This window comes from Salvelinus namaycush, chromosome 25, assembly GCF_016432855.1.
Source record: "Salvelinus namaycush isolate Seneca chromosome 25, SaNama_1.0, whole genome shotgun sequence".
In the NCBI taxonomy this organism is placed as follows: Eukaryota; Metazoa; Chordata; class Actinopteri; order Salmoniformes; family Salmonidae; genus Salvelinus; species Salvelinus namaycush.
In genome coordinates this window covers 20,210,871-20,236,856 of record NC_052331.1, presented here as the reverse complement: position 1 = coordinate 20,236,856, position 25,986 = coordinate 20,210,871, and the positions used below count along the sequence as shown (strand labels likewise).

Sequence of the window (25,986 nt, the reverse complement as noted above, 5' to 3'; positions counted from 1 at the left end):
GTTAACCGGATGTTACGTCAAATCCACAAACAACCCAAGGCTGCTGAAATTTCTCTGGAGCAAAGCAGCATTTTCTGGAATAACCCTAAGTGGAAAACGATTATAAATCAGCACTGGGAATTTATCCGTCTATAAAAGAAAACTGGGACGCTGAAGAGCAAGGTAATTTGACTTCGTCTTTTGTTTTACAAGTGACACATTACTTTGAGTTTGATTGCTGGGCATCACCATCATCACAAAAACATTAATGTTAGCTACAGTAGCTTGTTGGCCTGTTAGTTAGCATTACCTATCTAGTCATAATGATCATTTTGACAGTAACGCAAGTTACAGCAACATTTAGATGTTGGCTAGAACACTCCGTATGGTCTTTCGCTTTGGTGTTATTAGTGTTGACTTGCTAGCTAATGTTTCATGCTCGGAGGCACAGTCAGGACGGCGAACAAAACTGGGGGTGTATTCATTACGTCTTGCAACGGAAACCGTTTAAGAACCAAACGGAAACAGAGCAAGCGGAACGAAACGGAATTTGTCCAATAGAAATTCGTCTTCGTTGCAAAATGTTTTCTGTTGTAAAACGTTTTGCAACAGACGAAACGTTTTACACTATTGGCGTAATGAATATACCCCTGGTTATGCTATCGAGCTAACGTTAGCGTAATGAGCAGCACAAATGCATTAGCTAGATATGTTGGAAAGAGAAAAATATGAGACTATACCAAGTTCTATAACGTTACATTTATTTTTTTGTGAAAAAAATAACTAACGTTACATAACTAAACAGGAGCTAGCTAGCTGACACATACCTGGCTAGCAGGCGTAGCACAACGCGTCATTTCCCACTAAGTTAGTCACTAGTAAATCTAGTAAATGGTACAGACCTGGAGTTTCATTACACTTACTATTGTAGCTTTTCCCCTGTGGTTGACTCGGGGGGGGGGGGGGGGGGTTGTCAATCAGGCCTGTTTATTGTGAAGTTGTACCAGGGGTTAAACTCAACACTGCGCCAGAATGTGACCTCTTTGGATGATAAAGCGTTGACCTTATGGCACCGTAACCCTCCAGCTGTCACTCAGACATACGAATTAGTTACTAGACAACTGCCAGTCCAGTCTCAGGAGGATAAAGTAATTGGAGTCTAAGATTAGCCCATATTCAAGGTGCTTCAGTACTTCCATTGTTATCTTGGATATTTTGTTCCCTGAATCCTGGGGAAATAATTGCCCATTTGCACCGTAGTTTGTATAAGATTAGCCAAGTTTTTCTCAACTCCATGATGTACATCGCATCCAGTAACGGTGCGTGGGTAAATTCACTGAGCAAGCCAAGCCAGTAAAAAGCCATATTACAACCTATGTTTAGATAATTGCATTGTTTGCTTTATAACCCATTAGTTCATACACCACCATGATATACAATAAGGCAGTGACAACAAAAAGACACGTCACACAGTGGTGGAATAAATTCAACAATGCATACGTTTTTTCATCACAAAACCAGAGAGCAACATCTGTCCGGTGAAGTTCACAAAGCAAATATTGCATACAAACAGTTATGTCACCTGCAGCATGGTCAAGCAAGTTAATGTTTTCAACAGTTTACTAAACAACTACTGATTTAGAACCATGGAGTTACTGTAAGTCAGCACAAAGACAACAGGAGCGCTGCCTCTGCTATTCCAGCACCATTTCAACTTAATAATTTAAACATCATCAAATCAACAAGACTATATATGCTTTGTTTTTGGTTTATTAAGCTAACTTAAAGATACCAAAAACAATTGAGTCCAATCAATGATGCTAAATATTGTGTGTGTGCGTGCAATTAAAACAAGAAATGTTGACTCACCCTACTTGTAGACTAGTTGAATGCCAATGCCATCCTTCTCTCTCATGTTGGCAAAATGGTCTATGACTCTGTCATACAGTACACTTGTACTTTTTGTTGTCATAGACTAGCTAGCTGAAATGCTAGCCTGACTTCCTTTCATGGGCTAGCTAGTTAGTTAATGTGAGACTGCTAGGCTACATATTGAACTTCAATCGTCTCAGGCCAGTGGCACAGCATACTCATTTATGGATGGATTAGAATACATAGATACATGGGCTACACATACTGAAACAGAGGGGCACTGTTTCCCTAGCTTGGATGATTTCTCCGGTGAGATTCAGCCTCTTGCAAATTGACAGAACATTTTGAAAACACAGAGAAATTAAAGATAATTCTGTTATAATTTTAATGTATTTATTGGTGAAATATTTGGGGAAACCTGGCTTTCATTGGCATCCATGAATACACACCACTGATCACATCAATGGAGTTGAGCGGAGACAACTAGATCGAGTCGCTGTCAGTCATAACTTGTAAAAATAAACATCTTACACCCTTACCGTGTACCTCTGTTTTTCCATCCGAGCTGCGTGCTTTTCTTTGATTTCTGAAATGATTGCTTTTTACTAAACATTTGTCCCATGCAACCACTGACAGCGACTCAATCTAGTCGGAGGTATGCTCCGCCCACAGTCGTCGCAACCCAACTCCACCGAGATGTATATATCATGGATTTGAGAAACTCAACTAGTTTAAGATGTGCAGTCCTGCGTCTTATACTTTACTGTTTTCTCTTTACACAGGTTGGAAAAAGTTCTACAAAACCATGGTGGAATATTATCAAATTTTAGGTGTCCAAAGAAATGCATCTCAGGAAGACATTAAAAAAGCGTAAGTATCCTTGTCAAGTGCTGTATACAGTGCCTTCAGACATTTTCACACCCCTTGACTTTTTCCACAGTTTGTTGTTACAGCCTGAATTTAACAAGTCACATAATACGTTGCACGGACTCACTCTGTGTGCAAAACAATGATCTGTAAGGTCCTTCAGTCGAGCAGTGAATTCCAAACACAGATTCAACCACGAAGACCACGGAGGTTTTCCAATGTCTCGCAAACGGCACCTATTGGTAAAAAAAAGCAGACATTGAATATCCCTTTGAGCATGGTGAAGCTATTAATTACACATTGGATGGTGTTTCAATACACCCAGTCACTAAAAAGATACAGGTGTCCTTTCTAACTCAGTTGCTGGAGAGGAAGGAAACCGCTCAGGGATTTCACCATGAGGCCAATGGTGACTTCAGAACTAATGGCTGTGATAGGAGAGAACTGAGGATGGATCAACAACATTGAAGTTATTCCACAATACTAACCTAAATGACAGAGTGAAAAGAAGGACACCTGTACAGAATAAAAATATTCCAAAACATGCGTCCTGTTTGCAATAAGGCACCAAAGTAATACTGCAAAGAAATTAACTTTATGTCCTGAATACAAAGCATTATGTTTGGGGAAAACACAACACATCACTGAGTACCTCTCTTTATATGTTCAAGCATGGTGGTGGCTGCATTGTGTTATGGGTATGCTTGTCATTGGCAATGGCTAGGGAGTATTTAAAAAAAAAAATAATAATAATAAAATAAAAAAAATGGAATAGAGCTAAGCACAGGCAAAATTGTAGAGGAAAACCTGGTTCAGTCTGCTTTCCATCAGACTCTAGGAGACATTCACCTTTCACCAGGACAGTAACATTAAACACAGGGCCAAATATACACTAGAGTTGCTTACCAAGCAGACGTTAAATGTTCCTGAGTGGCCTAGATGAAATTTGGACTTAAATCGTCTTGGAAATCTATGGCAAGACTTAAATGGATGTCTAGCAATGATCAACTTCAGAGCTTGAATTAAAAAAAAATATAATAATGTGCAAATATTGTACAATCCAGGTGTGCAAAGCTCTTAGACTTACCCAGAAAGACTCACAGCAGTAATTGTTGCCAAAGGTGATTCTAACATGTATTCACTTTGGGGTGTGAGCACTTGTATTGAAAATTAGATATTTAATTTTCAATACATTTAGCTAAAATGTCTAAACATGTTTTCCCTTTTTCATTATGGGTTATTGTGTGTAGATGGGTGAGAGAATTCATTTTTTTATTCAGGCTGTAACACAGCGAAACGTGGAATACGCCAATGGGTATAAATACTTGCTGAAGGCACTGTATGTATTCCAATAGATCAGGGAGGGTCAATTTTGATCTGAACTCATCATGAGGGGCTGCAGTGGTTTGCGGGTCTGTGTACCCACATCCATACCCACACATGCAGTCAGAGGGGGCCCTAAGGGATATTTTGCCATGACTCATGGTATGTTAATATGATATCTGAGTGCGAGCAACAAAATCAATGGTCCATAATTTGATCATGATTACTACAAGTTTAGATTGATACATTAATCTAAATCATTTTAGCTGACATGGTCTAATTGAGTTGCCTGGCTACGCAAACGCTACGCCAATGTTAGTTTGTTCTCCGCAATGAGTCTGGATCTGAGTGCCTCCCCGACAATTTCTAGAACTCAAACACATTCTAATCATTCTGGTTGGTCCCAGAAACCAATGGGTTGGGCCAGAGCCAGAACACACTTGGGTGAAGGGGCATTTTGAAAATTCATCATTGGCGTTGAGACTGATTGGACAGAGATGATCCAATTGCTGATGACTTTTTTTGTATCACACCCCTCATTTTGACCTCACCACAAACGACTTCAACAATGGCAGTCTGACTGAAGTACAGTTTGTAGTGAACATGGAGCAGTGGAAGAATTCAGTTTGTCGTCAGGTAACTAATTGAGTGACTGACATAAGAGAAACTGTTGATGCACAACCACGTTTGGAAATTGCATTCTATTATTCTAACTGCTATTCTATTTTTATTTTTCATAAATATTTTGGGAAATTGATCCGCGGGCATACAAAAGGGGGCTGCCAGTTGCCCATCCCTGCAATAGACTGGCACTAGATGTAGATGGCTTTTTCTGATATTTTAAATGTGTGATCTATACTGGGATAATGACATTTTGTATGAAACAGGCCCCTTGAGTTGCTGTCTAATGTATTTCTAAACTTTCAGGTACAGAAAATTGGCACTAAAATGGCATCCAGATAAAAACCCAGAAAATAAGGAAGAGGCAGAGAAAAAGTTCAAGGAACTTTCTGAGGCCTATGAAGTTCTGTCAGATGGTAAGTCATACATTTTGAAAGGTGTTTGAAGTCGAGGGAACAGTATTTATGATACACTGAGCAAAAATATAAACGCAACATGTAAAGTGTTGGTCCCATGTTTCATGAGCTGAAATAAAAGATCCCAGAAATGTTCCATAATGGTCAAAAATGTATATTTCTCTCAAATTTTGTGCACACATTTGTTTACCTCCCTGTTAGTCAGCATTTCTAATTTTCCAAGATAATTAATCTACCTGACAGGTGTGGCATATCAAGAAGCTGATTAAACAGCATGATCATTACACAGGTGCACCTTGTGCCGGGGACAATAAAAGGCCACTCTAAAATGTGCAGTTTTGTCATATAACACAAGGCCACAAATGTCTCAAGTTTTAAGGGAGCGTGAAATTGACATTCTGATTGCAGGAATGTTCGCCAGAGCTGTTGCCAGAAAATGTCATGTTAATTTCTCTACCATAATCCGTCTCCAACGGATGTTTTAGAGCATTTGGCAACACATCTAAATCAAATCAAATTGTATTTGTCACATACACATGGTTAGCAGATGTTAATGTGAGTGTAGCGAAATGCTTGTGCTTTTATTTCCGACAATGCAGTAGTAAACAACGAGTAATCTAACCTAACAATTCCACAACTACTACCTTATACACACACGTGTAAAGGGATAAAGAATATGTACATAAAGATATATGAATGAGTGATGGTACAGAACGGCATAGGCAAGATGCAGTAGATGGTATCGAGTACAGTATATACATATGAGATGAGTAATGTAGGGTATGTAAACATTATATTAAGTGGCATTGTTTAAAGTGGCTAGTAATACATTTTTTACATCAATTCCCATTATTAAAGTGGCTGGAGTTGAGTCAGTATGTTGGCAGCAGCCACTCAATGTTAGTGGTGGCTGTTTAACAGTCTGATGGCCTTGAGATAGAAGCTGTTTTTCAGTCTCTCGGTCCCTGCTTTGATGCACCTGTACTGACCTCGCCTTCTGGATGATATCGGGGTGAACAGGCAGTGGCTCGGGTGGTTGTTGTCCTTGATGATCTTTATGGCCTTCCTGTGACATCTGGTGGTGTAGGTGTCCTGGAGGGCAGGTAGTTTGCCCCCGGTGATGCGTTGTGCAGACCTCACTACCCTCTGGAGAGCCTTACGCTTGTGGGCGGAGCAGTTGCCGTACCAGGCGGTGATACAGCCCGACAGGATGCTCTCGATTGTGCATCTGTAAAAGTTTGTGAGTGCTTTTGGTGACAAGCCGAATTTCTTCAGCCTCCTGAGGTTGAAGAGGCGCTGCTGCGCCTTCTTCACAACGCTGTCTGTGTGGGTGGACCAATTCAGTTTGTCCGTGATGTGTACGCCGAGGAACTTAAAACTTACTACTACAGCCTTTCAACCGCAGACCACATGTAACCAAGCCAGCGTCGTTTGGGCATGCGGTTTGGTGATGTCAATGTTGTAAACAGAGTGCCACATGGTGGCGGTGGGGCTATGGTATGGGCAGGCATAAGCTACGGACAATGAACACTTGCATTTTGTCGATGGCAATTTGAATGCACAGAGATACTGTGACGTGATCCTGAGGCCCATTGTCGTGCCATTCCGCTGTCATCACCTCATGTTTCACCATGATAATGCAGGGCCCCATGTCGCAAGGATCTGTACACAATTCCTGGAAGCTGAAAATGTCCCAGTTCGTCCATGGCCTGCATACTATGTGAAGGAGATGTGTTGCGATGCATGAGGCAAATGGTGGTCACACCAGATGGACTGGTTTTCTGATCACGCTCAAACTTAAATATATATTTTTAAAGGTACGCTATATATACAAAAGTCTGTGGACACCCCTTCAAATTAGTGGATTCTGCTATTTCCGCAACATACGTTACTGACAGGTGTATAAAATTGAGGGCAAAGCCATGCAATCTCCATAGACAAACATTGGCAGTAGAATAGCCTTACTGAAGAACTCAGTGACTTTCAATGTGGTGCCGTCATATGATGCCATCTTTCCAACAAGTCAGTTTGTCAAATTTCTGCACTGCTAGAGCTGCCCCGGTATACTGTAAGTGATGTTGTTGCGCCAAGCCGTTTCCACTTCACAATAACAGCTCAGCTGCGAAGTGGTAGGCCACACAAGCTCACATAACAAGACCGCCGAGTGCTGAAGCGCGAAGCGTCTGAAAATTGTCTGTCCTCGGTTGCAACACTCACTACCCAGTTCCAAACTGCTTCTGGAAGCAACGTCAGCACAAGAACTGCTCGTTGGGAGCTTCATGAAATGGGTTTCCATGGCCGAGCAGCCACACACAAACCTAAGATCACCATGCACAATGCCAAGCGTTGGCTGGAGTGGAGTAAAGCTTGCCTCCATTGGACTCTGGAGCAGTGGAAATGCGTTCTCTGTAGTGATGAATCACGCTTCTCCATCTGGCAGTCTGACGGACAAATCTGGGTTTGGCGGATGCCAGGAGAACGCTACCTGCCCCAATGCATAATGCCAACTGTAAAGTTTTGTAGAGGAGGAATAATGGTCGGGGGCTGTTTCATGGTTTGGGCTAGGCCTCTTAGTTCCAGTGAAGGGAAATCTTAACGCTACAGTATACAATGACATTCTAGACAATTCTGTGCTTCCAACTTTTTGGCAACCGTTTGGGGAAGGCCCTTTCCTTTTTCAGAGAGGTCCATACAGAAATGGTTTGTTGATCGGTGTGGAAGAACTTGACTGGCCTGCACAGGGCTCTGACCTCAACCCCATCAAACACCTTTGGGATGAATTGGAAGGCAGACTGCGAGCCAAGCCTAATCGCCCAATATCAGTGCCCAACATCACTAATGCTCTTGTGGCTGAATGGAAGCAAGTCCCCGCAGCAATGTTCCAACATATAGCGGAAAGCCTTCCCAGAAGAGTGGAGGCTGTTATAGCAGCAAAAGGGGGACCAACTCCATATTAATACCCATGATTTTGGAATGAGATGTTGAACGAACAGGTGTCCACATACTTTTGGTAATGTAGTCTATCTGTGACCTACAGATGCATATCTGTATTCCCATTAATGTGAAATCCATAGATTAGGGCCTAATGAACTTATTTCAATTGACTGATTTCCTTATTTCCTTTCCTTTCCGTAACTCGGTAAAATCTTTGAAATGTAGCATTTTTTTAAAACTTTTGTTCAGTATTTATGAATAATGCACTGATATCGGCATCCGTGACATGTAAGGTCCATCTAACCAAAATATATATTTTTTTCTTGCCAAGGAAACTGTTTGTTCACATACCATAGCAGCGCCAACAACAGTTATGCTATTGTTGAACTATGTGTTAATGCAATGTGAGTAGTTGAGGTTGAAAAAGATTGCATTTGATTCCTTTTGAAATTCCTCTTAATAATCCCATAAGAGATGTACGCTTATCTGCAGGTACTGACCCAGAATGATTTCCACCTGAACGCTTGGCAAGCATAGTGTTTTTCACTTGTTATCTTGCTGTTTGAGTAATTTCACTTTGTTTTGATGGGAGTTTACTTTTTTTTCATATTCTGTTGTAGCCAACAAGAGGAACATGTATGATCGCTATGGTAAAGAAGGTCTAACAACAAACAACGGAGGAGGTGGTGAGTCCTTTCTTTATTAGGCTCTTGGCAGATATCTCAAATGTATGCATTTATTTTGTGGAAGTGTTAATTTTGTAAATCTGTAATAATAAACAATCATAACACTTATTATTATTTCCACTAACCATATTTATCCTTTGTTTTCATTTAGGTGGACATTACCACAATGGTGATCACTTCAACGAAGGGTTCACGTTCCGCAATCCAGAAGACGTCTTCAGGGAGTTCTTTGGGGGTCGAGATCCTTTTGCTGATTTCTTTGGTGAGCATTTCTGAGTATTGTTTTTTGAGTATTGGTAAGACATTGTAAAAATATATATATATTGTCAGAGCCAGCTGCAGACGGAAGTGAGGGACAATCAGTAGGAAATAGGCAAGCAAAGAGAATGAAGGACAGAGATGAAAGAGGCAGCCAGAGAAGGAAGGACGGAGAGGAAAGAGGCAGCCAGAGAAGGAAGGACGGAGAGGAAAGAGGCAGCCAGAGAAGGAAGGACGGAGAGGAAAGAGGCAGCCAGAGAAGGAAGGACGGAGAGGAAAAAGGGAGCCAGTCGTCCTTTATGAGGACCATGTTGGGTTGGTTACTATAGACTTAGAAGGCTTATTCTATCAACTGATAATATTCATAATTTAGTTCAGAGCATCTACTAAATTTGAGTTTTACGGTTAGTAAATTGCATTACATTCACTTTCAATTATTAGATCTATTTATATAATACAAATAATTTGGTGGGTACTTATTTATGTCCTGCTTACAGTGCCTTCAGAAATTATTCACACCCTTTGACTGTTTCCACCACATTTTGTTGTGTTACAGCCTCAATTTAAAATTGATTAAATTGGGATTTTGTGTCACTGGCCTACACACAATACCCCATAATGTCGAAGTGGAAATATGTCTGGAAGCTGAAATGCTGAAATGTCTGGGGTCAATATGTATTCAACCCCTTTTGTTATGGCAAGTCTAAATAAGTTCAGCAGTATACATGTGCTTAACAAGTTGCATGGACTCAAACTGTGCAATACTAATGTTTAGCATGATGTTTGAACGACTACCATCAATTCAAAAGGCACTCGCACATCTGACCTATCTTTTTTGCAGGTGCATGGTAACAGTTGAATAAAATGAGAAACAATAAGAAACCCGCACACTGCTCTTGATAGGGGCATAATTCATGTTCACATTTACAACACAACATACATAGGCATTTCATCATTAAGACCTTTAGGAAATAATGTCTGGAGGGTGAAAATCCCAAAACATTCTTTTGCTTAGAGTATTATTTATATCACCTCCCCTGTCTCATATCTTAACTTTCTCTGTCACAAAATCTAAAGGTAGAAATGTCATGTTTTGGGTCATTAAAATGTACTGCGACTGGATAATCCCTGTCGTTTCTCCTAATTTAACTTTTATGTTCACAGATTTTCTGTGAGAACGAGAAGTTTTACCTACATAGCACAGCCCACATGGACATTTAATAATGTAGTTAACATTGGTGGTGGAGCACGTAATAATGCCATTTATTTGGCACTGTTTTCCTGTATGTGGGTGGCAGAAATATTCACACTTCATCATATTGTTGCACTATGCACAACCTCTGCATTTATAGCTACTGTTCGGGAAGAGGGCATAAAAGAGACTGGCTGATTTTTTTGTTTGTTGTGGCTGGCAGTTGGCATGGACCAATTTATCGCGTAAATTGCGACCTCGCCTATATACAGTAAGTGGTGGATTCTTAAATTCAGCTGACAAAGCTGGGTCCAATGATAAAACATGACAGTGACTACCTTCCAATGCCTCGCAAAGAAGGGCCCCTATTTGTGGATGGGTAAAAAAATAAAAGCAGACATTGAATATCCCTTTGAGTGAAGTTATTAATTACACTTTGGATGGTGTATCAATACACCCAGTCACTGCATAGATACAGGCGTCCTTCCTAACTCAGTTGCTGGAGAGGTCGAATAGTGACTTTAAAACAGAGTTTAATGGCTGTGATAGGAAAAAACTGATGATGGATCAACAACATTGTAGTTACTTCACAATTCTAACCTAAATGACAGAGTGAAAATAAGGAAGCCTGTACACAATACATATATTCATCAACAGGCATCCTGTTTGCAATAAGGCACTAAACTAAACCTGTAAAAAAATGTGGCAAAGAAATTAACTTATGTTTGGGGTGAATACAACACATCACTAAATACCATTCTTCATATTTTCAAGCATGGTGGTGGTTACATCATGTTATGGGTGTGCTTGTCATCGGCAAGGACTAGGGAGTTTTTTGGGATAAAAATAAACAGAATAGAGCTAAGCACGTGTAAAGTCCTAGAGGAAAACCTGGTTCAGTCTGCTTACCAACCGACACTGGGACACAAATTCACCTTTCAGCAGGACAATAACCTTAAACACAAGGCAAAATATACACTGGAGTTGCTTACCAAGAAGACAGTGAATGTTCCCAAGTGGCCGAGTTAAAAATATTGTGCAATTCAGGTGTGCAAAGCTCTTAGAGATTTCTCCAGAAAGACTTACTGCCAAAGGTGATTCTAACATGTATTGACTAAGGGGTGTGTATACTTGTATAAATCAGATATTTCTATATTTCATTTTCAGTACATTTGTAACAAATTCTAAAAACATGTTTTAATTTTGTCATTATCGGGTATTGTGTATAAAATATCATTTTAATCCATTTTGAGTTCCGGCTGTAACACAACAAAATGTGTAATAAGTCAAGGGGTATGAATACTTTCTGAAGGCACTGTATATTTGTCCTGAAATGGAAATGTGTTTTTTGCATATCCCAACTCCCCCTTGGACACCCTCAGAAATTAGGTTCAGGGTCCACCATTAGCAACGTCAACCCTAGCGCAATTAGGGTTAAGTGCCTTGGGCACATCGGCAGTTTTTCACCTTGGCTCAATTATTCGAACTAGCGACCTACCTGCTGACCTATAGCTGAAAGCTTGCAGTCTATTTCTCATTGTTTATAGCTTGAGTTGTCATCTGGAAACTGAAGTCTTTCTTCTCTTCTCGGTTTTTCTTTTCTTCTCATGCAGGAGGGGATCCGTTTGGGGATGAGTTTTTTGGTGGAGGGCGGAGGCACCACAGGGGGGTGAGCAGGAGTCGGACGGGGGGTCCCTTCTTCGGGGGATTCGGAGGCTTCCCACCCTTCGGTGCAGGTTTTACAGCATTTGAACCAGGTCAGGAAACACTGGTCCCTCTTTAAAAAATGTATTCCAAAGAAACAAACCTTTTAATTGTTATGTTATTACATGTAACTAATTACCAGTTCACACTGTATTTTCTTGGGAAATACCAGGTCCTGTCTGTACTGTCAAACTGTGTAGGGGTGAGTCGGGTATGTTAAGCCATTTTTTTTTCTTTTTTCGGTATCACTACATCAAGAGAAATATTGTATTATTTCTAACAAAGATATCTAGATATATTTCAAGAGTTTTTTTAAATTTGATTTAACTAGGCAAGTCAGTTAAGACAAACCCAACCGAGGAAGGCATTTATATATATTTTCTTCCCAATTTCACCCACTAATCACACGAATGTGACGTGTCTTCAAAATACTGTGCATATTATGCATAAAACTGACCAATCATAATTTTGTATGGAGTATATCGATTAGCCATTGGCTCAACTTGGCCCTGGCCAAATGGAACAATTTACCCCAAAGTAACTATTTTGACTATATTAGCCCACACAGCTACAAGGATGCACTTCATGCTGATGTGTAAAACTGTCTTAAAATGATCTACTTTGGTTTAGATAAAAACATAATGAAACCTATAACACACTACATTTATTTGACTTTTGAAAATCTACTTTTTGGACCTAACTTGCTTACCACTTTTCATGTGGTTTCTTCCTTCAGACTGACTCCATGATGACCTTTTCCTAAATATTTGGTCACATGATTCATTTTTCTGTATGATTTCCTAGAAACAAGGTGTGGCTCTACTAATTCTTTGGCACAACTTACCCCTCTCTCCCCTACAGCTATCAATCCATAGCATTTTTTTATTTGTTTGTTATGGATCCATGACTGAATGCCATCTCTGTTCTCCGACAGGCTTTACCTCTTTTGGACACATGGGTCACATGGGTCACATGGGTCAGATGGGTCAGATGGGTCAGATGAGCCACATGGGTCATCTGGGAGGAGGAGGCGGCGGCCACGGCGGCTTCACCGCCTTCTCCACCTCTTTTGGCGGTGGGGGTGGGGGTGGAGGTGGTGGGATGGGCAACTTCCGCTCTGTGTCAACCTCCACCAAATTCATCAACGGCAGGAAAATCACAACAAAAAGGTACTTTAGATTAGTAGTAGCTCTCTAACCACACAGTGAAGTTGATCATTTTTTTTGTCTTTAATTGTGATGGTTTCAAGGGGAAAAAGAACAGTAGATAGCTAGTTGCAATTAGGCTAGATAGCATCTGATGATAAAGTGTATCCTTTACCATTGATTCTTTTAGAAGTGCATTGATTTAGAAAAGGAACACTAAAATGTATCTTAAATTCCCCCATACTTTAGAATTGTGGAGAATGGACAGGAACGAGTAGAGGTGGAAGAAGACGGACAGTTAAGATCACTAACCATCAATGGTAAGGAACAACTACTGCGACTGGATAACAAGTAATCTCCTGGAACATTACCAGCACAAACTTGAGCTTAAAAAACAATGTTATACCATTGTTTGGATGTATGTACTTTTTGTTTTTCCCTTGTTAGCATTTGTCGGTCAAGGTGTCCGTTAGGAAAATAAAATGTTCTATGCATTTTGTTAATGTATTTATGAATTGGAGTTGTCAACAATTTGGCTTAGGATGGTGTGTTTTTACTTGCGTTTGGGTAAGTTAGGACCAGACAACTTTTGTTTGTACTGTCTTTCTGTATGCACTTCTTCGCTCTATTGCAGTCTCCATGGGCTTATTGCCTTTGATAGTGTTTTGGACAAGCAACGCATTGTGCATTTAGATAAAGCATGACTTTGCTTTTTCGTCTGGACATTAATATGAGTGTTGAACTGGAAAACTTAACCCTTGCTTTAAAAACCTGTTTACGACCTGATTGCTTGTCTAACCTTTGTTAGTAACATTTATTTTGTAAAATGCGTGTAGAAAGTGTTAATATGCTATTTTATTTGTTCTAATACGAGTGTATTTAGTTTTTTTTGTTCATTTCAGCATGTATGCCAATAAATGTTTCTCAGTCTTAATGTTATTATTGCATAACCATGCACAAATTAATGATTCATTATATAAATTATAGATGAATATACAACAAATTTTGTGTACTTTGTAAAACAATTTAAAATCAATAAATATGAATTTCATCCTTTTTGGGGATGGGACAAACAGTCTTGGGTGGCGTGGTGTGCGGTTTCTTTTAACAGAACAAGCAATTCATCGTCATGAGTTGCTAAATGCTGCTTTAATTACAGAGGATAGGTCTCTCTGTGTGAGTGCATGCTCCTGTACTAACTGCATGGATGTGCTTTCTATCTTCTAGATATCTTTCTACATGTGTTCTCTCTTTAGTCTTTTGCTTGAAATGGCTTAGTCTTGTCATTTACTTATCTTTGTGGTGTGAAGGCCTAATCAGTGGGGGATATTATTGCCATGTGCATGATATCAATGGGTCAGCTGAGTCCATAATAAAGTGGCTTGAGAGCTACTAGGACCATAATCAATTTATTGTAGTTTGGGTAAACTTGACAAAGTTCCATGCATTTATTGTTTAGCCTCATTCACATGTATCTCTGTGAGATGATCAACTCCCCATTTTTACATTTCAGGCCAGGGCCAGCCCTAGGTTTTTGGGGGCCAAAACGAGATTTGGTTTAGGTACCCCCCCCACCTTGCGGCTAAAAACATTTTCTTGGTCCCCCTGTTGACGGCGGAGAGAATTATTATTAGTTATTTTTCTAAGTACATTTACTGCAATTCTACATATTTTGCTACGGGGTACAGAGACACTGTTGCAGTTTTAAAGATAATTTTCCCCCAAAAAAGATAATTTCCTGAAATTCTACACATTTTGCCATGATTTATGCCATGTTCATATGATATCTTGAGTGAGAGTGACTAACAAAATCAATTGGGGCTGCCTGGAGGTCAGGGCCCCTGGGCACATGTCCTGGGTGTGCCTGGTCAGTAATTTGGCCATGATTACTACAAGGTGTAGATAGCTGGCTAGACTAATTCACCCAATTTGTTTTCTTTTTTTAAACTGACATCTTAATTGAGTGACTGCCATTACAATACAAGAGAAAAACTGCTGATGCACTACCACATTTAGAAATTACACCTTGTATTCTAACTCTTAGCAGTAAGTTCCTAAAAACCAACGCTTATGCCCAGTGCCTGCACTGAGAAATATTTAGCGTTGTTGCAGATAAAAAAAGATGCAATATAGATCAACAGACTGATCTCTTTCTCTTACACACACGATACAGCATGTTTCTGTCTCCTGTGTTTCCATGCCCCAAAATAATGCAGCTTATTGAATAAGCCACTACTTTCAATACAATACGGCCTGTTCAAGATTTTGCAGCATTTTACATCTCCACCACTATGTCCGTTTTTATGCATTTTTCAATTAACTGTCCAGTTCAACATTATCCATCGATGGTTGCACCTGTTTAGGTTCATTTATTTCCATGTCTTTCCTGATCCATGCATGGAAATCCATTGAAGGGTTTCCTATTGAAGACTGTATGTACTGTAGGAGGTAACTGGTACTTACAACACCCCCATTCCTCTCTCCAGGGACAAAGCCTAATGCCGCAGTCCTACAGGAGGAGTGCAGACAAACTGTTACTGCACACTCCTCTAGTGCACACGCCTCCCGGGCCCCTGTTTCCCGTCCTCCTCATCATCATGTAAAGACTTCCTCCCACAGTCACAATCCAGACAGAGAGGAGGGAAGGAGCCCTGCTTCAGGTTAGAACCCATTTTAATACATGACCCCCAAACATTACCATAATAGTACAGTGGGCTATTGTTTTACTTACAAGATTCATTGATTGGAGAATGTGTGTAGGCATTCAATTCTCAAACAAAGTGTAATAATGTGTTATCAATAGTTTTCATACTGTCGTTCTGGGCCTGTGTTCACAAAGCCTTTTGCCTTTTAAATCATGATGAATAAGACAAGGAGAGACCTGATCCTAGATCAGCACATCTACTCTGAGACGCTTTGTGAATACGGGTCCTGGACTCATTGGATTGACACTCAAATAAGCTGTCCTTTTTTAAAAATGTATTTCTCTCCAGGACACAGTGAAAACAAGAGGAAGAAACCCATGCCCGAGCCCACAGAGGATGCCAAAAAGAGAAAAACATAATGGATTCAGTATACACATCAGATCCTTGTCCTTCTAGTCAGCTACATAAACAACATGTCATTAATAATTAATACACCATAACAAGTAATATTGTTTAAAGGACACTTAAATATGGGGTGCTCAAAGCTCTTTATCAAGCATGCACACATACTATAAATGTATAATCCTGACTACTTTTCTAGTATATGTCCTATCTTATGACCATTTGAAAATACCAAGAGCAAACATCCCCATGTGGTTATATTTGACCAAATGATTCAGAAAACCATGCAAATTACAATTGAAATGATTTTAAATTGTGACACTTGTGTTTCCTTACATACTGTAATGTGCATTACTAAAGGAACACTATGTCAATTAGTTGAACTGCATTATTGGATGGGTGATGTGCAGGGGTGAAATTATGATAAGTTTTAAGGGTGGTGGTAGTTGCAGGGGGGGGGGGGGTTATGTGTATTAATAATAGTCAAAATCAAGGAGGATGCACCAAGTCTTCTTTTGTTAACAATGGTGATACCATACCCCGACATTCCTTCTTAATCGTACCCCGGGTTTTGTGTACAGTACATTTAGTAGGATGCTGATGATAATATATGTGTTGTTGTTACTTCCTGGCTGCCAGTGCCCTCAGTAGAGGGTTCCATTTGCTCTGACAGGGGAGGGGCTTGTCCCTGTAGCCCTGGAACAGCTGAGGACCGTCGTGCTCTTCTGCCTCTGAACTGATCTCCATCTTCTGAACGATCAGCTTCAGAAGGTTGTGCTGCTTCTCAATAATATTAGACATTTCCTTCAACCTGGAGAATGAATAGATGATCTATTTGAATAGTCTCAAAAAGAGTGTAGAATGGAAGCACTTAATAAAACATTTACAGAATGCACTAAATACTCATACATGTTTTAATACTGATAAACTAAATGCAGATAAACATTTGAATGTTAATACTTGGTGTATTGCTCTGCTGTTGTTTTTAAATACGGTCAAACAAACAACTGGTGTGAACTAAGTACTTACCTGTACTTCTGTTTACTGATTTCCTGTTCCATAAGTGTAGGTGGATGGGAGGTGAGGTTGAGGGTGGTTCTCTCATGCCCCATACCCAGCATTGAAAATAACATTTCTCTCTGTTAAAGGAGATTCAAACTATTCATGACTATGTCGTTTACCAAGCGCCTCCCATACCAAATACTAACAGTGTCCTATGATGGGCTTGGGCAATCTCCATGTCTCTCCATGAATATTTCCATGTGGAATATTAGTTGATTAAACAATCCTTTAAACTAAGTGATTCAAAAATGTTGTAGATCATCAATATATAAACTAAAGAAAGTCCTTTGAGAAGATCTCAAAATATTTGTTCTGTTCTTTAGTTTGAAAGCCCTTCAATTTTATACAAACATTCAAATGACAGTTAGCAACATATTCTTGAAAAAAATGACCACTTGTAGAAGGGACATACCTTTCCGTCACAGGCTCTGTTAGGGTACTCAGTGAGCGAGATCTGATCAACCCTCTTCATTAACCAGTATGGCATTTTCTCTTCCAGACTAGTGTGAAGCTCAATCTGTTGAATAATGATTTATAATATACAGTCCCGTGAAAAACTATTTGGCCCCTTTCTGGTTTTCTCTATTTTTGTGGCAGGACTAGAAACGAGCAGTTCATGCTTGAAAACCCACAAATGTCACTGAATTAAAGCAGTTCTGCATGCAAGAGTGGGTCAAGATTCCTCCACAGCGATGTGAGAGACTGATCAACAACTACAGGAAGCATTTGGTTGGAGTCATTGCAGCTAAAGGTGGCACAGCCAGTTATTGAGTGTCAGGGGGCAATTACTTTTTCACACAGGGGAATTTGGTGTTGCATAACTTTGTTAATTAAATACATAAAATAAGTATACTTTTTTGTTGTTGTTATTTGTAAACTCAGCTTCCCTTTGTCTAATATTAGGTTTTGGTTGAAGATAGGATAATATTCAGTATAAAAAAATATTCAAAAATAGAGAAAATCAGAAAGGTGGCAAATATTTCTTTTTGCGCACTGTATGTCTTATTTTAAGATCCTGCCAGTCAATCACAAGTAAAGATTTTGAAAATGCTTTATGATTTTGAAAAAGCACAACAAAGAAGTCAAAACACACCTGCATTCCAATTTGCTTCAGCTCAGCATTCGCCTGTACCTCTGCTATGTCACCAACAGCCAAGCCAATCTGTCACACAATATGTAGTCATGTAGTTGTAATGAAGCATCAGTAGTTTATAAAGGGAGTATAGATAAATGGCTTCATGTAGGATTTTAGGACTTACCATTAGGTTAATGAGGAGAATGGGCACAGCAAAGGTGAACATAACAAAAATGCAGTAGGTCAAATATGGGAAAGGCAGAATCCCTCCCAGAAATGGCTTCAGGACATTTTCTTGGTAGTTGAGTTCTCCAGCCATCATGACAAATGTTTGCATGATTACTAGCGGTATGCTAGCTCTATTTTCAAAAAGTTTCTGGGAACAACAATGTAGGAACAAGTAATTGTAGGAATGCATTATACAAATACAGGTACAAGTCATATCTGCCATTTTAAACAGATTTTCACAGACATTGTTTTTCACAGACACAATACAATGTTCAATCATCACATTTGTATATCTATATGGTCCTGTAAACATACATGATCTAGCATCAGGGCATAGAAGGCCAAGGCAAATGCCAGCAGCAGGAAGAAGAAGAGTACAATGATGCTTATAAGAGTTTTTGCAATCTCTAAAAACATCACCACGTAGATCCCAACACGTTCAAACCTGTGGACCAAGAGTAAATGTATTTGTTAAAATTGCTTTTGTTGATTTTGTTGATCAATTTATATAAATGTTACTTCAAAGATGAGTCTCAGTAAACCTACACTATTTTATGGCAAAAATAACTTTCAGTCTCCATACCGTTGGAAATAGAGGAGAAAGTTGATCCAGGATAGAAGAACTGCCACCACACCAGCCTCCCAATGCCATGTGTCCTTCAGGTCCATCAGTAAAGGGATCACAAACAGCAGCGTACTGATGGCAGCACCCCAGTCCAATGCATTGGTCACATCACAGAAGTACTTTGAACCCTTGAATAGAAACAAATTACATTAACTTATTTTTCAATATTGTAGCAAATTCCAGGGGGTAGCACTGACTGGGACTTGAACCCCGGTCCAGCAACTGTCAACCCAACACCTTAGCCGTTAAACAAAGTGATCCAAACCCCTTGACAAGGTTGCCAGGTGTTGGGTTAACGTTACAATATATTTGACATCATGTTGAATCGCACTACCAGATAAATCACATATCATGGCTTAGGGCTACAGTATTTAGAACAGCTTGAGATGTCTATGATTACCTGCTGAACTATCTGCACAAGCTCCTTGCCAACTGCGTACAGACTCATGGCAAGAATCAGGAACATGCATGTGGTGATTATGTAGCATTGCTGTCAAGATGAAGAAGTTATTATTGAACTGGCGTGTGAGACACATACACTTAAAAATAAGTCTAATGTCTTGTTGTGGATGTAATCAGATCTTAAACTGCACCTCGTCAAAGGATGTGGTCACCATGCCGACGGATGATGATGATGATGATGATGGTGACGTGGTATTGGTGACATTGGTGTTGAGGATAGGCTTCAGAGTATGAATGATGTGTGTCAGAGGCCCCAGACCAAGTGAGTAGATGGCCAGATTTAGCAGGTGCACTTTCATACCATAGGCATTCCTAAACAGATCAAATAAGACTATGCATTAACATATGTTTTGTATATGACCTGCTATATTCGGTAGCATGGCATACACAACTTTTCATTTGATGGTGCCAATATTTACAGTGTTGGAGACAGTAGTATGATGCTAACGTTCATATATTATATACATGTATATGCAGTCTAGAATTGTCACTCACCATTTCATTTCCAGATACTTCTTGCAGACAGGATGGGTCAAAAGCTCTATGCGGTTAAATTTCACCATGTACTAGTAAAAAAAAACAATACACAGACTTTGACAACACATCAGATAATTATGTTTTCCTTTCATTTATCCAGCAATGTTGTGTTGTGGGAATGACAAATACACCTATGACCTGTTCCTGATACTGTACTGTTTTGTTTTAAAATGTTAGTTGGGGTAACTTCATTGTCCTTAACTCTGGAGCAAAATACCATGTTTGAAAACTGTGAAGTTCAGTCTACAGTATTACAGTGGATACTCACATTCAGAGCAGTGAGAGGCTGGAAGTCGAAGCTTTTGTCTGCTTTTGCAAGCTTAATGACATGCATGGGAGCTTGTAGCCATCTGAAAGTGTACTCGATCTGTTGTATAAAAAATGATATTACAACACATACCCTACCTGGAACGTTTTTTAGAATTTGATTAAGCAATAATGAATCTGAGTTTTAAATAAGTAATATCAGATATAGAATAGAGAGAACAGACTTACAGAGTAGTTGGTACTATTTATGTCATCATCTGACTCCTTTACACAAGTGTCCAAAAGATGCTGTGGAGAAACACTGCACCATTGCAACATTGACTGGGAAATGGCAGAGATTTGTATCCATTTCCTTTATGATAGTTTCCTTCATGCATAGTTTGTTGGGTACAACTAACCTTGAATGACTCTGGCAGGAACTCTATCATGTCCATGACAACGCATCGCTTAGTTGACTTCACTTTGAACAATAGCATAGCCTCAGCACATCTGAAACAAGCAGGTTATATTGTACATGTCAATATGTCACTGTCATGCAATTCAACTCAATACCAATCGTCAAACACATCACTGTACTGTCAGAGCATCATAACAGCACATACTGTAAGTAGTTACGAGAATAAGTATCCACTGTATTTTATAACATTGGACCAACCTCTCATTGTGGATGACAGCGATGGCTGCGTCCTTCCTGCCGTTGAGAACAGCTTCGTGGAGGAAGGAGGCATCACTCTTGTTGAGCGTTATCTGCGCCCCTCTGTCCAGGAGCAGTGTCACTGCAGCCGCATGGCCCTCTCTGGCAGCCAGATGTAACGCTGTGTTCTGCACCAACAGTAAAACATAGCACTTTGAAATTAGAACAGAGGATTGTATGCACCTGCAACTATAACATTTAGATTAACTTTTTTAGAAAGAAGAATGATATCTATATAAGTGGAATACTTCCTCTGTATTTCAACATAGACATCTTACAACCCTTAAGCAAAATAAAAAGGAAAAAGACAAGGATGAGCACACCTCGGGGTAAGGGAATGTAGAAAATGAGAGAAACCAAACCCTGTCTTCATCTGTTTTGTCCAGCAGTTTGATATTTGATGCCAGGAGTATGATAATGGTCTGGGTATATCCCTCTGCTGCAGCGTGATGTAGACATGTCCAACCTTTATAATCACTGCAATGGCATACAGTAAACATTAATTACTACTGCAGCTGATTCAAAATGGGAAAAGTAGTAAAAAGATAAAGACCCTGGTTTTCACTCAACAGACTTTGGTTGGGGACCTCTCCAGGTGCTGATGAGGGTAATAATGGTGTGTGTGTGTGTAGCAGGTCTGAAGTACTGTACCTGTGGAACAGCGCTCCTTTCCGCAGCAGCAGGTCCACCACTATAACATGGCCGCCACGGGAAGCCAGGTGGAGGGGAGTCATTCCCCTCTCATCTCCCTCATTCAGCAGTCTGGTGTTGGTCATGCTCTCCAGGAGTCTGTGGCAGGTGTTTATCCTCCCATACCTGGAATAGAAAAGATTGCTCATGAAAATGTTAGCAAAGACAAATATTCTATAATATATATACATCCATTCTTGGACTTACACATTCATGATATGTACCCACTGATTCTTGAAGAATGTAACTTATAAATGCTTCCTGACCTTAGCTCAACTGTCGTACCCCATCAGAATGCAAAATATAAGCTTGTTTTACTCCAATGTTTGTAAACAAAGAAAATGTAAACAAACACTATATAGCCCCAAAACATGGTTAAAACTATAATGTTGATATCATAGATGGTCAATCCTTGCATCCATTCCTCTCTCTATGAATTTGAGAGCGATTACATTTCTCCAGCCCTATCCCTCAGCTTTTTACCAAACCAGGGATGGGGAGGCTGCTTTGTTATCGTTTCTACTGCTGATTGCTGCTTTAAAGGTAAGTCAACTGGTCAGTCATGTATTAAAAGTTTAGAGTATTGAATTTATTCAGAAGTAACTCACTCGGCTGCGAAATGCAGTGCAGATTTCTTCTGCTTAGACTTCTGGTCCAGTGAGACGTTCAGTCTGAGCATGTTCTTCACTGACTCTGGAATGCCCAGTCTGCAGGCATAGTGCATGGGAGTACAACCCTCATTGTCCTCTGCATCCAGGAGCTCTCTCACACTGCTGCACTGTGTAGGAACAGATGATATGAGAACTTTGTCACCTCAGGAGTTTAACAAACCAAGTGTAAACTGTCCTCTAGATCGAACAATGATTTGTAAATAGTGACTGTTTGATTCTACATGTTACTAGAAAATACATGGTCTCAATATTTTACCTTCAATACAAAGCCTAACAGTGTTGCGTTTGTTTCAACTTCTCTACAATAGGTGGCAGTGATGCCCTACATCTTCCTACAAGATCCCCACAAGAATAGAAAAATATGAGCTCATCTTTGCAATATTGAGAACTTATGACTATGCCTTAAAAATGAACATGGACCATGTGGTCATTTTGGAGGCTTCATCATTGTTATTAAAAGTTCTGTCAGGTCGATGAATAATAGAATATTACCTTTAAGAATTCTGGAGGAAGGTTTGTCAGACCTTTAGGCTGCAAGATGGCAAGGTGAAGGAAATTGCAGCCATGTTTGTCTTTTATTTTCAAATTAGCCCCTAAAATATAATGAACATGAGTATAACAAACCATACAATAGTGTAAACTTAATGTGGGAGACATACTGTATGCCTTTCTTTGAGAAACTTACCATGTGTAAGAAGAAGGCTCACTGTTTTCCATGCGCTACAACTTGTTGCCAAAAGCAGTGGGGTATGACCCTTACAGTCAATGGCATTAATGTCTCCGCTCTGTCAAAGAAGAAGATTATGAAACACCGTAAATATTCATTCTGTTCTCTTTCAGGTGGTTCTTTTCATGTTCTGTTTACCTTTGAAATTAGGTATTCAGCCAATTCAACATGGTCAAATATTGTTGTCCTGTTGGTGAAAAACATGATAAAAAAGTAAGAAAGCGGGATATCATTTTTACCCCAAAACATTGTCCAATGAAAATACATACGGTGTACACTACAGTATTTTACTTATGCAGTGGGGTTTGGCAAGCGCCATCTGTGAGATTGATGACATCACCGACTCTATCATGTGCTGATAGCATGAGTTTGACGGCCTCGGTTGCTCCCTGGGTGCAGGCAAAGTGGAGGGCTGTGGATTTGTCACACTGTAAAGAGAAGTACAAAGACATGACAGAGAAGTTGTTCTTAATTGACTCGCCTAGTTAAATAAAGGTTAAATAAAAAATAAATAGATTACAATCAATCAGACCAATTTGAAATGATGTCAGGATATTACAGATTACAGATTAGATTTAGTGGTCATCTTCCAATGTCTCGTGGGAGTAACATGAACTGATAATGTACTAATTATGGGTGGAGGATTATGGATGCATAATAACCTATTGTTACTTACCGTACCACATTGTATGAATCTCAGTTCTAAGAACCTTTCAAATGAATGCTTGTGATATTTACATTGTTTTCTATTGGAAGAAAATGATCATTAAGGTTTCTAATTGGTATTTTTTATTACTCAGAAGCCTTCTAAATATATGTGCTTTTGTCTATGGTTCTGAGGAAGAACCAAAGTTATTTTTGTGTTCGATTTTGAAATCCAGACACGGTATATGATATTTGTAGGTGCAGTTTGAATGATTATTTACATATCAAAAGCTTCTTAACTTCATCATCACCAGTTGAAATACCTGTTGTTGGTCCATTTTAGCTCCCTGTTCTATGCAGAGTTTGATCACCTCCAGGTTGCCTCCACGGACGGCCAGATGAAGAGGAGTACTGAATGATTTGTCCACATAGTTGATGTGCGTTTCAATTGAGTAACCTATTTCCTCACCTTCAGCAGAGAAAATGAGTGAGTAAGAATTATCTGATGAATATTGTTTGATTACCAAAATATAAAACAATATGTACAGTAGGAGGGACATTGGGGCTCGGAGACATATGTTTCTTATTTACCTTTCTGAAGAACCACCTGCATTGATTTTTTGGCCCCTGCAAAGGCTGCTGCGTGAATGGGATAATGCCCCAGCTTGTTCTGTTGACATAGTCTGGCTCCATATTTAAACTGAGAACAGCAGGTGAAATTAGTGCAGTTAGTAGCAGTTGCATTACAAAAAAACTAATGTAGGACACCAATAATGAACAATTAATCACACACGTCTCCTTGTTCAAACATGCAACAACAAACAATTAGAAAATTATACAGTGGCCATATATTCAATATTCACACACAAGTAGATGGAGAGCTTCATGGTTATCAACACAGCAGGCCAACATTACAGGTGTGTTCCCCAATTCTCCCTCCAAGTTGGCATCCGTGTTGCTGTGAGACAGTAATAGCTGTGGAAAAACACAATTACATATAATATAGTATCATATACATTAGACTTTTCTTCTTACATTTTAGTCATTTAGCAGACACTCTTATCCAGAGTGACTTACAGGAGCAATTAGGGTTAAGTGCCTTGCTCAAGGGTACAATGACCGATTTTTCACCTTGTCGGCCCTGGGATTCGAACCAGCGACCTTTCTGTTACTGGCACAATGCTCTAAAAACTAGGCTAACTGCCACCCCTAATGTCATATAATATATGTTATTAGACTGAATAAATAATAGCATCCTCCATAGAGGTGAGCTAGCTAGAAGTGTAGAAGTATAATATAGGTGTATTAAAGAATAGAGGGGTGTTAGAATTGCGGTGTACTAGAGTAGAGGTGAATGGGGGGTCAGGTAGGGGACGGACCTCGATGAGAGTGTTGTGTCCGAGGCTGACAGCCATGTGTAGGGGAGACATGAGGCGGCGGTTGAGGATGTTCGGGTTGGCTCCCAGGTCCAGAAGGCAAGCACAGCTCTCTCTCTGGGTCTTCTGCACAGCCCAGTGTAATGACGTGTTGCCCTCCTCATCACTGGCACTCAGTTCTTCATCAAGGTCACAGATAGAGATTTATTTTCTTCAATACATTAATAATATATGATTGATAAAACTAAAAAAAGAAAGATTTTTGGGATAATGTGGGGACAATAAGGAAGATATTCCCTATGACCCGTGGTACCACTGCATAAATAAAAAATATAAAAAATAGTTTCAAGTTTTATTAATATAATAATTATATTAACATAAATACATAAGTAAATATGTAAGTCTTACCATCTGGACCAGTCAACTGCACAATGAGCTGTATGGTGCTAATGTGCCCGTGTGAGGTGGCATAGTGCAGAGGGCTGGCATTGGCATGGTCACGGACACCCAGGTGGGCTGAGTGCTTTTCCAACGCTGCCGAGTCACCTTGTAGAGCCCACTGTGGCAACATCAGTACAGAACAGTACTCTATTACGATATGGTCTACACTACCACATCTACAAACTGAATTCTTAGTCAGATTATTCATTATTCATAACTTTGAATCTGCTCTAAACCCAGAATAAAATATATGTTTAATCAAAAATGTACAGTACAATACATATTTCTATTTTTAAAATGATAGCCTTCATATTCTATTAAAAAAATGATGGTATAAAATGTACATTGCCTATAAAAGTTTTTTACTTACCTCAAATATTTTGTCAGAAATCTGTGTAGCATCATCTCCGTACATCACAGACTGATAGGTCTTGTCCTGCAT

At 39.6% G+C, this 25,986-nt stretch overlaps 2 protein-coding genes across 4 annotated transcripts; one reads left to right on the top strand and one right to left on the bottom strand.

Annotated features, from left to right (window-relative positions):
• LOC120020342 (dnaJ homolog subfamily B member 6-like) lies at positions 1-16,939 on the top strand. 3 transcript variants are annotated; one of them, XM_038963924.1, is made up of 11 exons: positions 1-162; positions 2,634-2,721; positions 4,969-5,078; positions 8,633-8,698; positions 8,850-8,960; positions 11,762-11,905; positions 12,025-12,063; positions 12,787-13,021; positions 13,247-13,317; positions 15,484-15,657; positions 15,991-16,939. In XM_038963924.1, exons 2-11 carry the CDS (start codon positions 2,657-2,659, stop codon positions 16,059-16,061), a joined length of 1,086 nt encoding a protein of 361 aa, XP_038819852.1. In that variant the 5' UTR covers positions 1-162; positions 2,634-2,656; the 3' UTR covers positions 16,062-16,939. The 3 variants fall into 3 exon arrangements, with proteins under 3 accessions (XP_038819852.1, XP_038819854.1, XP_038819855.1); XM_038963926.1 differs by lacking the exon at positions 12,025-12,063; XM_038963927.1 differs by lacking the exons at positions 15,484-15,657; positions 15,991-16,939 and having other exon boundaries at positions 13,247-14,075.
• LOC120019835 (transient receptor potential cation channel subfamily A member 1-like) lies at positions 16,504-25,986 on the bottom strand. The gene is made up of 27 exons (XM_038963250.1): positions 25,915-25,986; positions 25,512-25,662; positions 25,107-25,282; positions 24,595-24,702; positions 24,319-24,427; positions 24,051-24,196; positions 23,374-23,510; positions 23,221-23,269; positions 23,041-23,140; positions 22,848-22,948; positions 22,293-22,462; positions 21,646-21,810; positions 21,357-21,471; positions 20,956-21,122; positions 20,699-20,789; positions 20,529-20,588; positions 20,302-20,400; positions 19,992-20,062; positions 19,628-19,808; positions 19,435-19,524; positions 18,993-19,162; positions 18,721-18,854; positions 18,366-18,538; positions 18,200-18,268; positions 17,519-17,623; positions 17,074-17,183; positions 16,504-16,855 (listed from the first exon to the last, which is right to left on the bottom strand). Exons 1-27 carry the CDS (start codon positions 25,984-25,986, stop codon positions 16,666-16,668), a joined length of 3,309 nt encoding a protein of 1,102 aa, XP_038819178.1. The 3' UTR covers positions 16,504-16,665.